At 46.0% G+C, this 17,693-nt stretch overlaps 7 protein-coding genes across 7 annotated transcripts; 3 read left to right on the top strand and 4 right to left on the bottom strand.

Annotated features, from left to right (window-relative positions):
- Positions 1-66: 66 nt before the first annotated feature.
- BDV38DRAFT_263031 (mating alpha-pheromone PpgA) lies at positions 67-968 on the top strand (the record flags this gene model as incomplete). Its single annotated transcript, XM_032056160.1, has 3 exons — positions 67-309; positions 370-666; positions 857-968. A coding segment is annotated over exon 2 (203 nt), but the record flags the coding sequence as incomplete, so codon positions are not given.
- Positions 969-987: 19 nt separating this feature from the next.
- Positions 988-3,090, bottom strand: BDV38DRAFT_263030 (uncharacterized protein). The gene is made up of 2 exons (XM_032056159.1): positions 2,422-3,090; positions 988-2,361 (listed from the first exon to the last, which is right to left on the bottom strand). Exons 1-2 carry the CDS (start codon positions 2,518-2,520, stop codon positions 1,573-1,575), a joined length of 888 nt encoding a protein of 295 aa, XP_031907915.1. The 5' UTR covers positions 2,521-3,090; the 3' UTR covers positions 988-1,572.
- On the top strand, positions 2,794-4,638 carry BDV38DRAFT_228439 (proteasome core particle subunit alpha 7). Its single transcript, XM_032052900.1, has 6 exons — positions 2,794-3,261; positions 3,325-3,390; positions 3,458-3,616; positions 3,708-4,034; positions 4,093-4,527; positions 4,582-4,638. The coding sequence occupies exons 1-5, from the start codon at positions 3,259-3,261 to the stop codon at positions 4,432-4,434; spliced, it is 897 nt and encodes a 298-aa protein (XP_031907914.1). The 5' UTR covers positions 2,794-3,258; the 3' UTR covers positions 4,435-4,527; positions 4,582-4,638.
- Positions 4,631-8,889, bottom strand: BDV38DRAFT_275591 (glutamine-fructose-6-phosphate t; the record flags this gene model as incomplete). The annotated part of the gene is made up of 9 exons (XM_032058058.1): positions 4,631-5,048; positions 5,118-5,283; positions 6,075-6,079; positions 6,493-6,709; positions 6,767-6,928; positions 6,979-8,369; positions 8,443-8,674; positions 8,757-8,827; positions 8,885-8,889. The coding sequence occupies 9 exons, from the start codon at positions 8,887-8,889 to the stop codon at positions 4,631-4,633; spliced, it is 2,667 nt and encodes an 888-aa protein (XP_031907913.1).
- Positions 8,890-11,996: 3,107 nt separating this feature from the next.
- BDV38DRAFT_228368 (uncharacterized protein) lies at positions 11,997-12,475 on the bottom strand. Its single transcript, XM_032052897.1, has one exon. The coding sequence runs from the start codon at positions 12,285-12,287 to the stop codon at positions 12,033-12,035; it is 255 nt and encodes an 84-aa protein (XP_031907912.1). The 5' UTR covers positions 12,288-12,475; the 3' UTR covers positions 11,997-12,032.
- On the top strand, positions 12,476-16,789 carry set1 (histone methyltransferase SET1). Its single transcript, XM_032052898.1, has 2 exons — positions 12,476-16,249; positions 16,313-16,789. Exons 1-2 carry the CDS (start codon positions 12,664-12,666, stop codon positions 16,414-16,416), a joined length of 3,690 nt encoding a protein of 1,229 aa, XP_031907911.1. The 5' UTR covers positions 12,476-12,663; the 3' UTR covers positions 16,417-16,789.
- Positions 16,631-17,634, bottom strand: BDV38DRAFT_228374 (RNA methylation protein TRM112). Its single transcript, XM_032052899.1, has 2 exons — positions 17,252-17,634; positions 16,631-17,187 (listed from the first exon to the last, which is right to left on the bottom strand). Exons 1-2 carry the CDS (start codon positions 17,435-17,437, stop codon positions 16,990-16,992), a joined length of 384 nt encoding a protein of 127 aa, XP_031907910.1. The 5' UTR covers positions 17,438-17,634; the 3' UTR covers positions 16,631-16,989.
- Positions 17,635-17,693: the final 59 nt, after the last annotated feature.

The following is a 17,693-nucleotide window of genomic DNA, read 5'->3' as shown; positions in this document are numbered from 1 at the left end:
TCGTTTCCCTCTGAGATGCATAAGCCTAACTGCTCCCATCTATATTGCGGGTCTTATTGAACATACCGTCGATCTCCTATTCAATACGTCCTATTCAGGGTTGTGGTCCCTTTTCTTTGATCTCGTCTTGCATTTCCTCTTCCACATGTGAATAAGACAATTTCTCCATCGAGAATACAACCCAATGAGTTCAATCAGTAAGGTTTCTCGCCTTGTTAGCTTCCAAGATCCTATATAGTTGACATTATTCTTGCCCGTATCATATCAAGACCAAGAATCTCGACTCTAACAACTTTCAACCGACTCAATCTAAACCGCCTATCAGCCTTGTGATCAGAAAGTCTCTCGGTTATCAAGGATGAAGCTTATTTCTGTCGTCGTTGCCGCTCTTGCAGCTACCAGTGTGCAGGCCGGAGTTTTACAGAAATGGTGCGCACTGCCTGCTCAGGGCTGCTACATGTTGAAACGTGCTGCCGACGCCAGTGGAGACGTTCGACGTTCTGCTGAGGCCCTTGCTGCGGCCATGCCTGATGCAGAAGCATTAGCCAAGTGGTGTGCCTTGCCTGGTCAGGGATGTCTCAAAGCTAAGCGGGCTGCTGAGGCTGTTGAAGACGCCAGACGTTCCGCCAATGCCCTTGCAGATGCTATGGCAGATCTTGAGGAGTACTAGGAAGGTTAGTAAATCCATTATCTTTGGAATGCAAACGTTAGCCCTGGTAGATTCTGACGGTGTTTGCATTAGGTCGACACTCCCAGGAGCTGTATCTTTCTTAGGATATGTGAGACAGGGAGTTTATATGTGGCAAATATCTCTGCAAACTTATGGCCGAGTCACTCTTTCCGATGAACTACTTACGGTCATCATTACTTCCTCCTTTCTGATGCTTACATCGTTTGAGCGCCCTTCGTTGATGGCGCATGCGCGGGCGAGGGAGACTATAAAGGGGGGAGGGAAAAAAATATAAAAAAAAAAAAAAAGAGAAAAGGAGGAGAGGCAGAGGCAAATGAGAGTAGAAACCCATAATATGGGACAGCAGCTATATATGAGCCGTCACAGCAATCAGTTACTATCGTTATATCTGCTATCTGTTTGCCACCCGTTTCTTCTACGGCTCATTTGGTTTTCTCTCATCAAAGATCTCCAGTAAAAGTACGGCTATTCAAACGCACCTTACTTTTTCTATATATCATTCGTCCTTGCCCTTTGCGACTTCTACTATAAGCCTGACCAAAACCCCGCACATAATAAAAACAGCGTTACTCATCGCCTGGCGTGTAGTAAGTCGACATCCACCAGAGATAATCGAACCCTTTACAAGGACTTAGAATAATATCGTATATGAAACAATAGCAAGTGATCTAATAAGGACGGATTAAACGTTCTACCCAATCACAACCCGGGAAGCCTGAATTTACGCAAGCCGTCTAGGTTGTAGAAGATCACAGCCTCATACCTATTCATATCTCAAAGGTGCCATACTTGTGGAAAGCGTGTGCCCGGCAGGTGCGTTTTCACCAGGTCAAAAGGTCACTATGATCAGGCCCTACGGTCTGATCTGCCGGCATCGTACCTTATATAGCCACGCTGTGACAGTACTGATATCCAGGCGTATCTGACTGGGAGCGTTCCCACCATCGATGGCCCTGAGCCCTGTAGATGGGGTCGTTTGCCAGTTTATATGGTGAGCCCGTTGTTGGCTCATTCACCACAGGTGCGATATTAGATGCAGAAAGCTCATAGTCTCTCTGTGCAAGAACCTCATAGCCGGAAACCATATACGGCTCGGCATACTGGTGTCCATCGCCATCGTTACCTTCGTCGCGTACTGAGTCACACATGTCCAGATCATCAGTATAATCCGTATGAGTTGGTTGGTTTGAATTCCCTGCATTGATCGCTGCCCCCCTTGGAGGATATGCACACAGTTCGGAGCTCGACTGATTCACCTGCTCCATGCTTGGGTCGCTAGATGCATCGTTAGACTCTGGGAAAATTCTCCAGATCTGGACCAAGCGTGATTGTTGCTCCGGCATTGCATTCTCAAATAGCCGTAGCTGTGTGGGAGTCAGGGATGATGGGTTAATGCTCTGTAGCCTCAACATCTCATGTGCCGAGTTTGGAGTCACATTAGGGCCCAATGACTCATAATGCTCCGGTGATCCTGCTGGAACTGTGCAGCGGGCCACATGCGAGGAGTGATGATAATGCTGGGAAATACTGTGCGCGACGGGTGCATGGGTGGACGGTGGCATCTCCTGACTTCCAGACGATATCGGTATATCCATACGCATTTGCCTGGAGAAGAGTGCCACAAGGTCTTCTTGCATTTGCAGATTACCTTCGGACGCCGACAAGCCACACTATACGACTGCTAGTCAGGAACTCCCCGAACAGGAAAAGTAAGAGCGAGAGCCATCTACCTGGCTACAATGAAAGTCATCGGCAAAAGCAGCAAGTGCACTAGTGTTGTGCGACACTTGCCCACAAAATGAGCAGGTATATGATGTAGATAAAGACATGGTTTGGGGTATCTAGAGTTATAAAAGAAAACTTGAGAAATGAGTCGTACAGTATGAAGTTGTCACAGGAACTCCTATAGTAGGAAAGGTTCATAGGCGATATATGCGACAGAAGCAGTACAAAGAAGTAGAAATCCACACGGAGTGAAAGGTTCCATTATAAGCGCTTGAACATGCTGGAAAGAGGGGCGGCATGAACCTCTTGGATGGAAGATGCTACTACTTGAGCGTAGACTGCCACCGGCTAAGGACTGGCACAGATGCCCAAAGATGCGGGCAGATTGGGCACTTAGAGCGGGCGAATTACCCTGGCGACTAAGTTGAGACTTGACTAAGTTGTGGGATTTTACTGGTGCCACTTTAAATTCAGATCAAAACCAATAGAAAGTCCAAGTAGGTATACAGCAAGTTAGGAAATAGAGGGGTATAGTTGTACTGAGAGTTCGAGGATGTTCTTCTGTATCATGTGACTCTAGAATACTACCATATTCGTACTAGTGAGTAGGCAGAAACCCCGTGACGCGGAGCTAGGTTAGACTGGGCGGTCATACATACGTACCTACCGGCTGTAGTTACTACCTTGCTTATCATTAGGAGCTTCCAACATCACTTCTCGCTACACTTGCTCCGTGACTCTTTCTATCAGATTGCTGTTTCACATAATACTTGTTGATTTTCCACTCTAGAAAGAAAGCAGTGATTGCCCTTGTCTTGTGACAAACGAAACTAGTGAAGACCATGGTTCGTTTTTGTTTCCAACTACGCGAAGGTTTCTAAACACTCACTAACATCATCATAACACAGACGTCCATCGGTACTGGTTATGATCTTTCTAACTCGGTCTTCTCGCCAGATGGCCGCAACTTTCAGGTAGCTAATAGGCTAAGATTTCCCATAGTTTTACTCTGACAAGTCACTAAGTCAACTATATCGATAGGTGGAATATGCAGCTAAAGCGGTTGAAAATGGAGGAACAGCCATTGGTATAAGATGCAAGGACGGTGTCGTGCTAGCTGTCGAGAAGATCATCACTAGCAAGCTTCTGAAGCCGGGTGCAAATAAGAGAATAACAACAGTCGATCGACACGTTGGTATCGTATGTCACGGCCCAACTTCGACCGGTGTGGGAATAACCCATGCCGTGGTCATTAGCCTCCTTACTGATATGCGTGGATGGAAATAAATAGGTCTCTGCCGGCCTAGTCCCAGACGGTCGACACTTTGTTTCCCGTGCCAGAGATGAGGCTGCGTCATGGAGAAGCGTATACAAGGGCCCTATTCCAGTGTCTGCTCTGTCGAATCGCCTGGGCAGCTACGTACAAGCTTATACCCTCTACTCCAGTGTACGACCTTTTGGTGTGACTGCTATTGTGGGCGGCTGGGATTCTGAAGCCGAGCTTGCCGTCGACGGTCAAGTCGGCAGTGGGCCTAAATCAGGCTCTGGGGGTAAGGTTGATGGGGCTAAGGCTGGAGGACCAGGCCTATACATGATTGAGCCAAGTGGGCTGTACTGGGTAAGGCAGACATCAACAATCCCAAACTAGCTACTGCGCGCTGACTGCTGCTTCAAAGGGTTACCATGGTGCCGCTACCGGGAAGGGGAGACAGGCTGCTAAGGCTGAACTTGAGAAGTTAGATCTAAGTTCGGGTAACCTGAGTTTGGTTGATGCCGTAAAAGAGGCAGCTCGAATCATCTACGTTGCGCACGAGGACAGCAAGGACAAAGATTTCGAGTTAGAAATGTCTTGGATTAGCTCACTAGACGGGCCAACCCATGGTAGGCATGAAGAAGTGCCCCAACAACTTCTCGAGGAAGCAGAAAAGGCGGCAAAGAGATCTCTAGAAGGTGAAGACGAGGAGGAAGAGGAAGTAGCAAAGGATGGCACCAACCAAGGCGAGCGGATGGAGGAGTAGAATGAGCAAACCAAAGACGGAATCTAAGAATATCCTAATACAATTTTTCATTTCCAGCAAGTCGTCAATCCAGTATAATGTTGCGCATACATAGTAAGTCCTATACCTCTGACCATGAGGGCCTGCTACTAAAATACTAACTTACAGGTCTCATCAAATCCCCAACGATCAATTCCCTGGAAGTTTCGAAACAGCTCTAGGCAATTCTGCCTTCAGCCCACTCTCTTCTTCTTGCTCCAAGCTCCACGGCGGCATTACCCCAATCTTCTCCATGATTATGCATTCCTTTCTTCCCTAGCCCAGCCCTTTCCAAGCCCTGTTCTTCGGTCAAAACGGTGAGCACCCCAAAAATGACAGGCACGCCCGAATCTAATTGAACACGCATCAATCCGTGAGAGACAGCATCTGCGATGTATTCAAAATGCATGGTCTCTCCCTTGATAAGGACGCCTATGGCGATAATAGCGTCAAACGGCCGAGTGGTAGCGGATGTTGGCGATTGCGGGGACGCTTTGCTAATGTCTGCGGTAGAGGAAGAGAGCAGATCCGTGGCACTGATTCCCTCACCGGAGGACGAGCTCTTGGCTGCTTGCAGCTGAGAAGCGGCGTAGAGCCTAGGAGGAAAGGGAGCAGGTGTCAGGATGAACCCCTGGTAGTTAGGCATAAGAACAAGTTATACTTACCGCTGAGCGGCATATGGTAACTCATAGCTGCCCGGGACAGTGAGGGTTGTGATATGGTCCTCAACTACACCAGCTGCTAAAAGGCTCTTCCTTGCCCCTTCCACGAGAGGACCAATTATGCCCATATTCCATCTCGCATGAACAATTGCAATTCGAAGCCCCGAGCCTATAGAAACTGATAAGCAAGCGATGAGCTAAAACTCCCTTCTTTTGTATCTCTCGTACCGTCAAAGCTTGGAGTAGCTCCTGGTCCCTTCAAAGATGCCATGGTTGAAGTTTGTCACTGTTTAAAGGGGCTCAGTCAATTGAGAAAGCTGTAAGTCATATATAGGCCTTTGTGCAATGGTTATTGAATATGGAGGGAATACCCCGCGGACCTGGTAGGAGAGGAGTTATGATTACGTAATTCCTGGTATACTTAACTAGTTATCTAGAGAACTACGTAGTCCAAAATTCTGCAACACCATGAGCGCCTTTCGATTCTGTTCAACCTTCCTTGGCACGTTTGTTTTCAAGTCGTTTCAAAACTCCCGATAGTAAATTTTGTACTGTGTTGAGTGCTTGTTTTAAAGTACCATCGCCTGTATCATTACCACTGTCACCTTAATACCCTCAATCTTAGGAGAAGCATTAATTATAAGATATTAGACATCTACTTCAATTTATGCTAAGATGAAACCTTCTCTGATCGCCGCGTATTGCGCTAGATAGAGAGGATGCGGTGGGACCGTCAGTGGGATGAATAGGGGTGGCAATCTCACCGTCGGTAGAGTCCCGATTCCTAATGATATGATATCATTGTATATCCTAACTTTCAAAGGTATCTCTATCTATCTATGTTGTCGAATGACCTCGACGTCAGGTAAGAAAATTAATTAACCGTTCTAGGAGTGGACGGCTACCTTGTAAGGCTATCCCGCCATGAGAACCTGCGCGGTTGCACTGACCAAACCTCACTCCAACTACTGTAGTATTGTTGTACAGGAATAGTCGGGTGTCCACTCATGGTTAACTATATGTAGTAGCTGTAGAATACTAAGGTAGTAAGTACTACTAACCACTTTTTGATAACCATGCACCTATCCGCCGAGTGTTGAACTAGTGACAATACAGATCGATCTACTTGAAATAAGGATAAAGCATTATCCTGCATTGAGTAGCACAAAGAGCGTGTTCAACCCACTAGTATCCTAATTAGGTCATTGAAGAATCATACCAGAGATATCATTGCCTGCAACTTTGCATTCTACCAGACAATTATGAAAATTAGGGAAGAAAAAAAAAGCGGGAAAAGTCATTGAGAGATAGTAAGGATGCTCGATAAGACTGCAACCTCCATAGACCAAACTTCGCGGTGTCAATAGCGACAATCTACTCAACAGTGACCGACTTCGCAAGGTTGCGAGGGAAATCGACATTGAGACCCTCAGACACAGCCAGCCAGTAAGCAATCAGCTGCAAGGGGATGACATTCAGGAGACCTTGCAGGCAATCAACAGTCTTCGGAACTTCGATCTTCACGGTTTGAGCCGAAGAGAATTCCGGGTCATCGGAATTACAAATCACAATAGGACGGCCACCTCTGGCAATGACTATTAAAGTATTAGACAAAATAGCCACATCTATTCAACTGCTAGTTTTTAACTCACCTTGTTGATAAGCATTCAACGACTTTGTGAACAGGTTGTCCCTCGTAAGGATCATGATGATAGGCAAGTTTTCATCGACAAGGGCAAGAACACCATGCTTCAACTCGCCGGACATAACAGCCTCGCAATGGAGGTAGGAAATCTCCTTGATTTTAAGTGCACCTATATGACGCATGAGCCAAGAATAATACATCGTACGAGTAGTCACTAACCTTCAAGAGCAGTAGGGAATTGACCACCCCTGCCCAGCAAGAGCAAACTCTTTTGATTTTTAAAGTTTGCACACAATTGTTTGATGGGTTCGTTGAGTTTCAAAATCTCCTTGAATTGCTCGGAGACCTTAGAAAGGCCCTCCATAATCTCCTCACGCCTCTTCTGCTTAGAGGCTCTATCCTCACTAAGAGACAAAGCGAACATGACCATAGCAACAAACTGGGACGTGTAGGCCTTGGTAGAAGCTACACCAATTTCTGGTCCAGCGTTGATGTGCACACCGCAGTGAGTGAGAAGTGAGATGGAGGACCCTACAACATTAACAATACCAACAGTTAATGCCCCGCGTTCGAGACAGTAGCGCAAGGCCATGAGGGAGTCAGCAGTCTCGCCAGACTGAGAAACGAAAACGCACGTGTCGTCACGGAATACTGGCGCCTGTCTATCCAGGAAGTCGGAAGCAAGTTCGACAGAAATAGGAATCTCAGTAAGTTCTTCAAAGACTCCACGCACAGCCATGCATGAATGGTAGCTAGTTCCACAGGCAACGAATATAATTCTTCTGCAGCGGCGGATAGTAGAAATGTACTGCCGCAGGCCACCAAGTGTAACTTGCTTGTTTGCAACATCCAGCCGTCCTCTCATGGTGTTGATCACAGACTCAGGTTGCTCGAAGATTTCCTTTTGCATGAAGTGGTCGAACTTGCCCTTCATAATCTCCTGCAATTCGAGTTCAATCGTCTGAATAGCGCGAACGTTAGAAGTACCGTCATCTTTTGTGAGGCGATGAATGTTCAACTGTCCCTCATGCACATGAGCGATATCATCATCTTCGAGATAGAGGACCTTCTTCGTATGCTCGACAATTGCAGATGGATCAGAAGACAAGAAAAATTCAGCCGGTTGGGGGATGCCATCGTCGGAAAGGAAAGCACGAGACTGTGACCTATGCAAAAGGGACTTGTCAGGTGGAGCGAGGAGGCCAGTCGCAGACTTCTTGATGGCCACGTTCTGTGAAGCCTGCTCCGCAGGAAGGGCTCCATCTTCAGAGTATTCGACGTCCACGAAATCCACCTTCATTTTCTTCGATGTTCTCACACCAATCACAAGTGGGGACCCCTTGCGAGCCGCGATGACCTCATGGGGGTAATGTACGGACTTGATGAGAAGCCCAAACGCGCCCTCGAGCTCCTTCACAACAGCCTTAGCCAAAACTGTAAATTCGATATCGGGCTGTTGGTCATAGAGATATTTGGTGAGCTTTGCAATACATTCGGTGTCTGTGTCAGTCTCAAAGCGGAAACCTTTGCTCTCCAACAAAGCCTTGAGCTCTTTGTAGTTGGTAATGATACCATTGTGGACAACTGAAAATTCCCAGTTCAGATCGGACCTGCATCCCGGGAACATTAGCAAACAATCTTGATGCTAGTCGAGTTTATTCGACCGTGGAACATCGGACTCACCTGTGTGGGTGGCAGTTCAAGCGGGAAGGCGTCCCATGAGTGGCCCAACGAGTGTGAGAAATACCAGCATGAGATTCGAAGGATTTGGTCAAGTCGGGCTTGCACTCATCAATGAGTTCCCTAAGCTTAGCAACCTTGCCCACTTCCTTGAAAGCACAAACTTCATTCTTCTTGTCGCCATCTATGGCGAGGCCCGCAGAGTCGTAGCCTCGGTATTCAAGGCGCGAGAGTCCTTTGACATGTCAGAAGAATACACAAACAATCTCAAAACCAAAGTAAAAAGGTGTGAGGGTGATAACAACGGAAATGCTAACCATTGAGAAGAGTGTCAAGAATATACTTGCGGTCCCTCTCGACGAGGTAGTTAATGTAGCCGAAAATGCCGCTAAGGGTTATTTAGTTACAGCAAGTATTTAGTTAGCCTGGGTGTTCGGAAACGTACCACATGGTTAAGGTATGTTAAGAAAGAAAGCGAGTTAAGGCGTAGAAGGGGGTGACTAGACGTTGTAATGCTTCAATAATAAACGCTGCCTCCAGATACTGAAAGCAAGCCACGTAAACGGTAGTGGGGTTTCTCAAAGTGCACTCTGGAAGGGAATATACTATCAACAAACAAATTCGAAGATACTCTGGAAGGATAACATAAAACACACTTCAGATAATCCAGCTGGAGAATTAATATGTGATAGTCTTAAAGGGCGGTGTGGCGAGTAAGAGAAGGAAGCGAGGAGAGAGAGAAGTTGATAGTAAAGGGGAGAATAAGTAGATCGACAATCTGTTGGAAGGAGGGGGAAGAGCTATGTTTTATGTTGTGAGATCGGCCCACACAGAGACCAGGGAAGCTGCTATGGACCGGCTCCAGGGCGCAGCCATTCATTCAACGTTGATCTGGCCAATAATGTGCCTTTTCTGCACCTTACACAGTTTGTTAGACCTACTGGTATGTTTCACTCGTGACTCTCGGCTGGAGACCTTCCATGGCATGGACATGTTGCTAAGTTTACCTACTAAAATTAAACAGGTCATTGGCTCCACTAACAGATCAAAAATAACATCTCGACTATTAGGGACCTAGCAATATTCTTCCCTTCCCTGCTCCATAGATTTTTATTCGTATTGTAGAAACACTCCATACAGGACTTCTTCTTTGGACGCTAGGCAGATACATACAGTATGCAGTATTATGTACTATTAGCGTGTACATGGAACAACTTTTATCTATTACCTGTGGGTCTATAAGTTGCCATCATCAGGAAAGGGAAAACAGAAAAAGAAAGGGAAAGGGAGAAAAAAAAAAAAAAAAGAAAAGAAAAGGAAAGGAAAAAGTAAAAAGGGTTGTTAGCCCCTCGGCAGTTCCTGTGCGGCTGATATGCTACCCTTAATCCTGACATCTCACGGTCTCACCATAATCATCTAACTACTTGAGTAGGATTGGGTTCAGTACAGTTATAGACCTCTCAATCATGAATCAAAGTCAGAGGCTGTCCACATTGATAAATCTATGAGTATCTTCCGGTATACGTATAAATATTTATCAGTGACATTATGTAGGCTGTAATTGTACTGTAAAAAGGGTGGGAATGAAACACGAAATGAGGACAATCGAGTACTCATCCGGTATCCAATAAAGGCCTGGTCTGGTACCGACAGCCGCTGTTGCCACGTTCATATTCTAGTTCTTCCCGTCATCAAAACTGAGACGCTCAGAAGAACAATGCCCCTTTCTCTTGAAGCCAATTACGACTAGGGGTCCCTTTCCTCATGCTCCTAAATATGAGTTCTTGATCGCAACTACTACTAGCTGCTATTCCTCCTTTTTAAGAAGGAGGGGTAGGGAGGGAAGGGAGAAGGAATGGCTCAAATCATCTTCACTGGATACCGAATTATACTTCAGTGTTCCAGGCCCTCTCGCTAGACAGTTTCCTTGATACTTCTTCGGTGGCAAATACTTTTATTTCTTATGTTTTGTTTTATTCCTATCTTTCCTCTTTTCTTTTCTTTTTTGAAAAAGGGGTGGAGGGGTTATCTAGTTCCAGTATCCATTGAACCAGGGGCGAAGCATGCTGGGTTTATTTTTATGATGTTCTAGGGTTTCGGTCCTTGAAGTTACTATTTTTATACATTGTTATCGAGGCTTGGTCATCTCCCTCTCTTTAAACTATTGCTATCACTTTAGGGCTGTAAAACACTAGCACTGTAATATATACCAGAGTACAGAGTACTATGAAGTATACTCCGTAGTCTGGATCTTATGGAATACAAAATAGTCTAAACATCCCGTCTCTATACTTATTCCGTAGATGAAAAAGGTACTATTTCCTGAAAGGATACATCCGGTACATTACACGAGATGAAGTGGGTATATATGCATCATGTATTATTTTGGGGTCAATAGATGACCAAACCATTTCATTAGCTTCAGTATTATCACTGAAGGTCAGCGCATTGTCATCTGCGAAGGAAGTTGGTAGAATCTGGCCAGATACCAGCTGGGCAATCAGTTTCCTTAGGTGGCCACTCTAGTATGTAAGTGTTGATCACTTTCAGCTGTACTGCGTACCTGGGATTCAAAGTACTTGACTTGTATTTGCGTCCTTACATTGTGGAATGTTGACAAGTCACAAACTCAGGCAGGTTAAGCGCAAGCTTGTATACCCATAACAATACCTGCTTCTATACCATTCCAGGCAAGGCATTTTAATGCCCTTCTTCATTCCTGGCACTGTCAATGCTCACCAGAGATTACTGTCTTTTAAAGCCATTGTTCTCTATAAACAACAATTATGTACTTGTACAATGAATACACTGGCTGGTTAAACATGGTGAATACTAGTATCTATCTCTGGGTTATACCAAAATTTTCTCCTTCTTGGAATGCTATGCATTTTGGTGGGTGGGGCTTTCAACAATCAAGCACTCTCTTGTTTGTTCTTCTTATCGGTTTAGAGCCGTGCACGGCAAGTCCTGTAGTCTTGTAGGACCGTAGTCATATCCAGTGATGATCATCCAACTCATCAAGAATCACCTCTCAGCATCCAAAGCTCCAGCATATACAAAAGTCACTAGATTTCCACATGTTCTATGTTGTCAGACTACCACTTCTCCATCGAGGCATTGCGACACGTATGTATTTGCTGAAATTATCTTCTAAGAGTAGGTGGAAGGAGTGAGGTGGCATTGGTTGAGATAAATGAAGCCCTTGGTGAGAGGCGTCCCCAAGTAACTATCTGGCCCTAATATGTTAGAAGTGTTTTTGTGGATAGAGTGTACAGTGTATACAGCTAAAAGCCGGTGTCAATTATATCTATTTAATGTGATTTTGACATCCACGATTAATATCCTTCACACGGAAAGATTTCAAGTAGGTCTCTTCTAAATAGTAGGATATTATCCAGGGATCTACAAGAAACTGGCTGCTTGTATAGATAGCATAAATTAGATTCAAATTAATTGGGGCCTTAAGAAGGCGGAGTACGAATATCCCTAAAAGAAAAAGACGAGGACAGACAGATTGAGAACAATGAGTAACTAATTATCTAATTGTAAGTATCTCCGAGCTATTAAAATTGAACACTGAAGATAGTAAATATTCAAGATTGAAGTCCATCGTGTTCACTTTTACTTGCGTGTTGACTATTTACGCGAATGAACTTTGCAGCATGTGCTCTGGTTCCAGGATCTAAGCAGTGACTTTGGCAACACTTTCTTCCCCTCGCTCCCAAGGGAAAGGGAAAGAAGAGAAAATCAAGGGCTACTCCTCGCATGTTCAAAAATACATTAACACAGAATACTGCAATAATCCTTTTGCCTGCCAGTGGGTTGCAGTCTTTCCAGCGAGGCTCCATGAGATCCCCTCCCCCACCGCTCTAGCTTTGGTCATGAGTTTCTTCGCGTTTTGGTTCCTTTATCGCGTTGGTAAGGCGATTCAAGAGCACATCTAATGGACGCTTTTCTTGCGATTTATGAACTGCCTAAACTCTCGCAATCCTTGGGCTCACGTCAATTAACCGCTCCCCTTTGCCTTTAATAAGCTACCGCCTTCCACCTTTTTTTTCACAACGTCCGTACCCGATCTCTTCTGCCGGATTTAGTTCCACCTTGTACGGTTTACACCAGGGAAGATACCTGGCCTTATGACTGCGCATTAGCCGAATACAACGGTTAAGGATGCTGCCTTCTGATCGCAGCTGGTCTGATTTTGGCTCGTAGCCATCTCTCAGTATGTCGCGCTCCTCGGCAGGCTTTGCAGACTTCTTCCCTACTGCGCCGTCTGTCCTTCAGCAGAAACGATTTAAAGTAACTAGGGAGCGACCGCGACCTAAAGCCCAAATTGATAGTGAACATAGAGATGAATCATCAACGTGCCCCACGGAAACAAAGGCCATTCTCAACTTGTCTAACGGTGGTGCATCTCTGGATTCTGGGCAAATATCTTCTACTGATTTAAAGAAAACGTCACCTGAATCGTCTGTCGAAGGCTCTGCAAGTTCCACAACAGAGGATCATTCAGCCCTGAGCTTATCTGTTGCTCAGCATGGCGCGATTTCGCATGAAGCGCGTCTTGACACCTTAACTCCTCTTACCAATGCAGAATCATCGCCTCCTCATAAAGCAAACTCACCCCGGAATAAAATAGCAGAAGGCATTGTTGCAACTACTACTATCGACACCAAGAGTGGAATAACCCCTCTTCATACCCCCCCAACACCACAGTCTCAAGGCCGTCGCACTGGAAGCATCAGAGGTTACAAGCTGGTCTATGACCCTGACACCGAAAAACGATCATCTTCGAAAGAGAAGCGAAAAAAGCCCCGTTATGTCGATATTATTCTGAGCGAGCAAGACAATTGCCCACCAGATCCTCGCCTGGGAATTCCAAATTATATGCGAGGTGCCGGTTGCAAGCAGAAGAGGAAATATCGACCAGCGCCCTATACCCTAAAGCCTTGGCCTTATGATGCTTCAACGACAATAGGGCCCGGTCCTCCTGCGCAGATAGTTATCACTGGTTTTGACCCGCTCACTCCAATTGCGCCGATCAGCACCCTGTTCTCGAGCTTCGGAGATATTGGCGAGATAAATAACCGCACCGATCCGATTACTGGCAGGTTTCTTGGAATATGCTCAGTAAAGTATAAAGACAGCGCTTCATTTCGGGGTGGCGGTCCTGTCGTTGCAGCAAGCGCGGCTAGGAGAGCGTACTACGAATGCAGAAAAGAGCAGCGCATTGGGACACGAAGAATCAGAGTTGACTTGGATCGCGATGGGGTTGTTTCAGACAGATTTGTGGCAAGGGCAATTGAGTCCCAGAGGATGGGACAGAAAAGCAATCTTCCATCTACAGAAGATGTGAGATCTGATTCGGAAACAAAGAGAAATGAGCCTCCTCCGACGGCGCCGAAAGGTCCTTCAGGAAAATCCTCTGTTCGCCCTCTAGTTGCAATTCCTGAAGGACCGAGGGCAAATTTCCTTAAACCCGTCATGCCATCTTTGGTCGAGGAAGTGCCCATTTTGAGTCAGATCAAAAGGGATCCGTATATTTTTATTGCTCATTGCTATGTACCAGTCCTTAGTACAACAGTTCCGCACCTTAAGAAGAGGCTCAAGCTGTTTAACTGGAAAGACATTCGCTGCGACAAGACTGGGTACTATATTATATTTGAGAACTCTAGGCGCGGTGAGGAGGAAACTGAGCGCTGCTACAAAATGTGCCACATGAAGCCTCTATTCACCTATATCATGAATATGGAAAGCCAGCCTTATGGCAATCCCAGCTACGAGCGCAGTCCAAGTCCTGAGCGATGTCGAGCAGAACAACGCGAGCGAGCAGAAAGAGAGAGACTAAAAAGAGAAGTGGGTCTTGATATCGAAGAAGAGAAAAGGCAGCGAGCGGTTGACCTTGATCCCTGCCGAGAAGTATTAACCATCATAATTCGGGACCTGAAAGATAAACTTCTTGAGGATGTGAAGTCACGCATTGCGGCACCAGCCTTGTATGATTATCTCGACCCTGATCGGCATGCTCTGAAAAGGAAAACGTTAGGTATCGCTGACCCGGAGGGGATCAAGAGACCCATGTTTCGAATTGATGATTCATTCGGAACACCAGACTCGCGGTCAGGGTTATCAGATGCAAGGCGTCCTTTCAGTGGATCTACTCCAAATATTCTTGCACTTCCGCGTATTCGGAAGGCTCGTCATCTTGGTCGCACAGATACTGCTTTCTTGGATGAAAGGCGCAAGCAACCGCTGCGGAGAAGAGAGGTCCGGCCACTGTATCACCGACTACAACAGTTGCATGACGTTGACGACTCAGATGATGAGCAGCGAACACCAAAGGATACGGATGAGCAAGACAGCCGGCCTCCAAGTCGGATGAGTTCAGGCACCTCGGAATCTGATGATGGCGACGGATTTGTTTCCCAGGCTTTGGGCATCCCAGTTGTAGAATTGGCTGGCTCAGGTCAAAGTCAAGAGCCTGATGAGATTTTGAAGGACAACCAATCGGTAGGCCAAAGTTCACAGCTTGAAAACCACGAAATCTCGCCAGAGTTGCGGAAGCGGAAAAGAGCCAGCGAAGAACTCGAGGCGCGCAAGAGACAGAAGGAAGATGACGAACTTTTTGGCATTAACCTCATTGCAGAAACTCAAGTCGAAGGCGCCCAAATCAACACAACCCCTATAGCTGTGGACATAAATCTCAAAGATTCAGAAGCTGCTTTGAGTATCCTTCCAAAAGAGAGTAATGATAACCGGCAAGAGACGGAAGAAGCCAACCATTTGGACTTTGATAGTATTGATATTACGTCCTCAACGATAGAGAAAGACCGCCGTGGTATACTAGCTCCTCTTGACGATGTCGATAATGCGGCGGTGCGCGAAGAATCCCGAACAGGGGTAGAATGGCGAGTGTCGAATGACCAACCTAGGCCCATTGTCGATGATGACGACGCAATAATCATGGATCTCGACGGATGGCAGAATCTAATAAAAGACGATGAAGATCTGCACTTTCTTCGAGATATCCTTGTTGGATATCCCGAATCCAACGTTGGGAATTTGTCGGCTTGGGCATGGAGGCAGAAGGAAATCAAAGCCCTCAATCATCCCGGCGATGTGGGGCTTGTGCGTGGAGAGACTGGCATTGCAGGTTATTACGTGCCCAATACAACAGGTGCTGCTCGAACAGAAGGAAGGAAGAAAATATTGGAGTCAGAGAAGTCAAAATACCTGCCACATCGTATCAAAGTCCAGAAGGCACGTGAAGAGCGTGAGGCCAGAGCAAAGAATGATCCGCATACTGCTGCAGTTGAGGCTGCAAGAGTTGCTGCGGCAAAGAACATATCTAAGTCTACTTCCAGGTCTACACGAGTTAATAACCGCCGATTGATTGCAGACATCAATGCACAGAAACAGGCCCTTCCCACTCAATCCGGAGACGGCGACGTCCTTCGCTTCAATCAGCTGAAGAAACGAAAGAAGCCAGTACGCTTTGCTCGGTCAGCTATTCATAATTGGGGCCTCTACGCCGAAGAGAATATATCAGCAAATGACATGATAATTGAATATGTAGGTGAAAAAGTGCGGCAGCAGGTTGCGGACATGAGGGAGAGACAGTATTTAAAGAGTGGAATCGGCAGCAGCTACCTTTTCCGCATTGATGAGAACACGGTTATAGATGCTACAAAGAGAGGGGGCATTGCTAGGTTTATCAACCATAGCTGTACACCGAATTGCACTGCCAAGATCATTAAAGTTGATGGTAGCAAGCGTATTGTTATATATGCTTTGAGAGACATCGAGAGAGGTGAGTTTGGCAGAAGCACATAATACCGCGATGGTAAACAGGTTGACTTACTAATCTCTGCAGATGAGGAGCTGACGTATGACTACAAATTTGAAAGAGAGTGGGATAGTGATGATAGGATCCCATGCCTTTGTGGCTCAACCGGGTGCAAAGGGTTCCTTAACTGAGATGCCCAGGCGCATGTTCTCTGCACACAGGACATCTCACCTGTCTGCCGGCCTCTGTTGCCCCCTCTTTATGTTCCATTTCTTTCGCTCAACTTAGCATAATATCCGGACTTGTTTGACAGATGCAGCGTTGGTATTATGGCGTCTTGGCCGAGGCTTGGGTTAGCAACTGTTCACATAAACTGGCCCATGCGTGATTTTCTGCGTTCTCGTTTCCATTGTTGTATGCGGTTCCCATCACGGTAATGCTTTGTATTTCATATTATTTCTGAATCAACTGCAACAACCATGTACCATATAGCTTTCACCACTTGGCTCTTCGTCACGTCACACATAAGCTTCTTTATGATATATGCGATTCAGGCAGGCACAAACGACGCTGGCGGGGATTGTAACATGTAACACGGAACTTTTCCGGGAAAGTATCTGATATACTAATGAGGCAAGGACAGGGAACAAGATCTCCCATGCTATTGTAACCTGACACTCAGCTTGCCGCGCGTAATGGAACAGGATATGCAGAAGATTTAAACTAAGAAAAGTCAGCACGTGCAGGATGGAAAGGTAACGAGGCTACAGACCCAAATGACTTGGTAGAAGGAAGTTTGCAATCCCCTCTTTGATCAAGTATTCATGCCCACAATTACCACAAGTCAATTTTCCCTCAAGAATTTGCGTTTCCAATAATAGTCGATGAAGCTCCTTTAATATTTGCTCATCTCTGAGCTCATCGCCCTCGGGCTTCTTATCCATGATTCTGGGGAACCCAAGCTTGTAATAAGTGAGCGCTATCCTTATCTGAACACATCGCATAATAGCGCATGGATTTACTTACCTCATTTGCCATTGTCTGCAACGCATGCCAATCAATCCGAGGGACAATGTTACGGATAAAATCGGGTTGAAAATCAATCTCCTGCAGCTCAAGCTCCGCATCCCTAAAATGAAGTGGGAACGACTCCGGTGATGCCTTGCACCCTTTGACGGCACAGGTCAAAAAATTGGCAGTAATCAGCTTCATTGAGTCTGTTTAAACTATGGGTATGCCAAAGCGATTTTTCAGTTGAGAATGGAGCATGTAAGAGCAGAGAGACACTAGAGGATATGGCTGGGGGCAAATAATCTCACAGCGGAAGGGGAACAAAAATCTACTACCAAAAATTTCCAACTTGGAGAGTACTCTCACGGGTAATGCAAACTCCCAACCAAGAGTACACAGTCAATTGCTGGTCATCTATGATGTATATATTTACGAACGCTTCGTGTAACAAATACAT

The sequence above is a fragment of the Aspergillus pseudotamarii genome (assembly GCF_009193445.1).
Source record: "Aspergillus pseudotamarii strain CBS 117625 unplaced genomic scaffold BDV38scaffold_97, whole genome shotgun sequence".
Classification (NCBI taxonomy): Eukaryota; Fungi; Ascomycota; class Eurotiomycetes; order Eurotiales; family Aspergillaceae; genus Aspergillus; species Aspergillus pseudotamarii.
The sequence above is the reverse complement of the archived record's forward strand: the minus strand, read 5'-3'. Positions and strand labels throughout refer to the sequence as shown.

What these genes read in the sequence shown, in the direction of transcription:
- BDV38DRAFT_263030 (XM_032056159.1), bottom strand. Translation starts at nt 2,520, where the DNA reads ATGTCTTTATCTACATCATATACCTGCTCATTTTGTGGGCAAGTGTCG. An exon ending in ATGACTTTCATTGTAGCCAG is followed by an intron (nt 2,362 to 2,421) that starts GTAGATGGCTCT and finishes GCAGTCGTATAG; the next exon opens with TGTGGCTTGTCGGCGTCCGA.
- BDV38DRAFT_228439 (XM_032052900.1), top strand. An exon ending in CAGATGGCCGCAACTTTCAG is followed by an intron (nt 3,391 to 3,457) that starts GTAGCTAATAGG and finishes CTATATCGATAG; the next exon opens with GTGGAATATGCAGCTAAAGC. An exon ending in TCGATCGACACGTTGGTATC is followed by an intron (nt 3,617 to 3,707) that starts GTATGTCACGGC and finishes GGAAATAAATAG; the next exon opens with GTCTCTGCCGGCCTAGTCCC.
- BDV38DRAFT_228374 (XM_032052899.1), bottom strand. Translation starts at nt 17,437, where the DNA reads ATGAAGCTGATTACTGCCAATTTTTTGACCTGTGCCGTCAAAGGGTGC. An exon ending in TGCAGACAATGGCAAATGAG is followed by an intron (nt 17,188 to 17,251) that starts GTAAGTAAATCC and finishes ACTTATTACAAG; the next exon opens with CTTGGGTTCCCCAGAATCAT.
- set1 (XM_032052898.1), top strand. Translation starts at nt 12,664, where the DNA reads ATGTCGCGCTCCTCGGCAGGCTTTGCAGACTTCTTCCCTACTGCGCCG. An exon ending in TTTGAGAGACATCGAGAGAG is followed by an intron (nt 16,250 to 16,312) that starts GTGAGTTTGGCA and finishes TAATCTCTGCAG; the next exon opens with ATGAGGAGCTGACGTATGAC.
- BDV38DRAFT_228368 (XM_032052897.1), bottom strand. Translation starts at nt 12,287, where the DNA reads ATGGAGCCTCGCTGGAAAGACTGCAACCCACTGGCAGGCAAAAGGATT.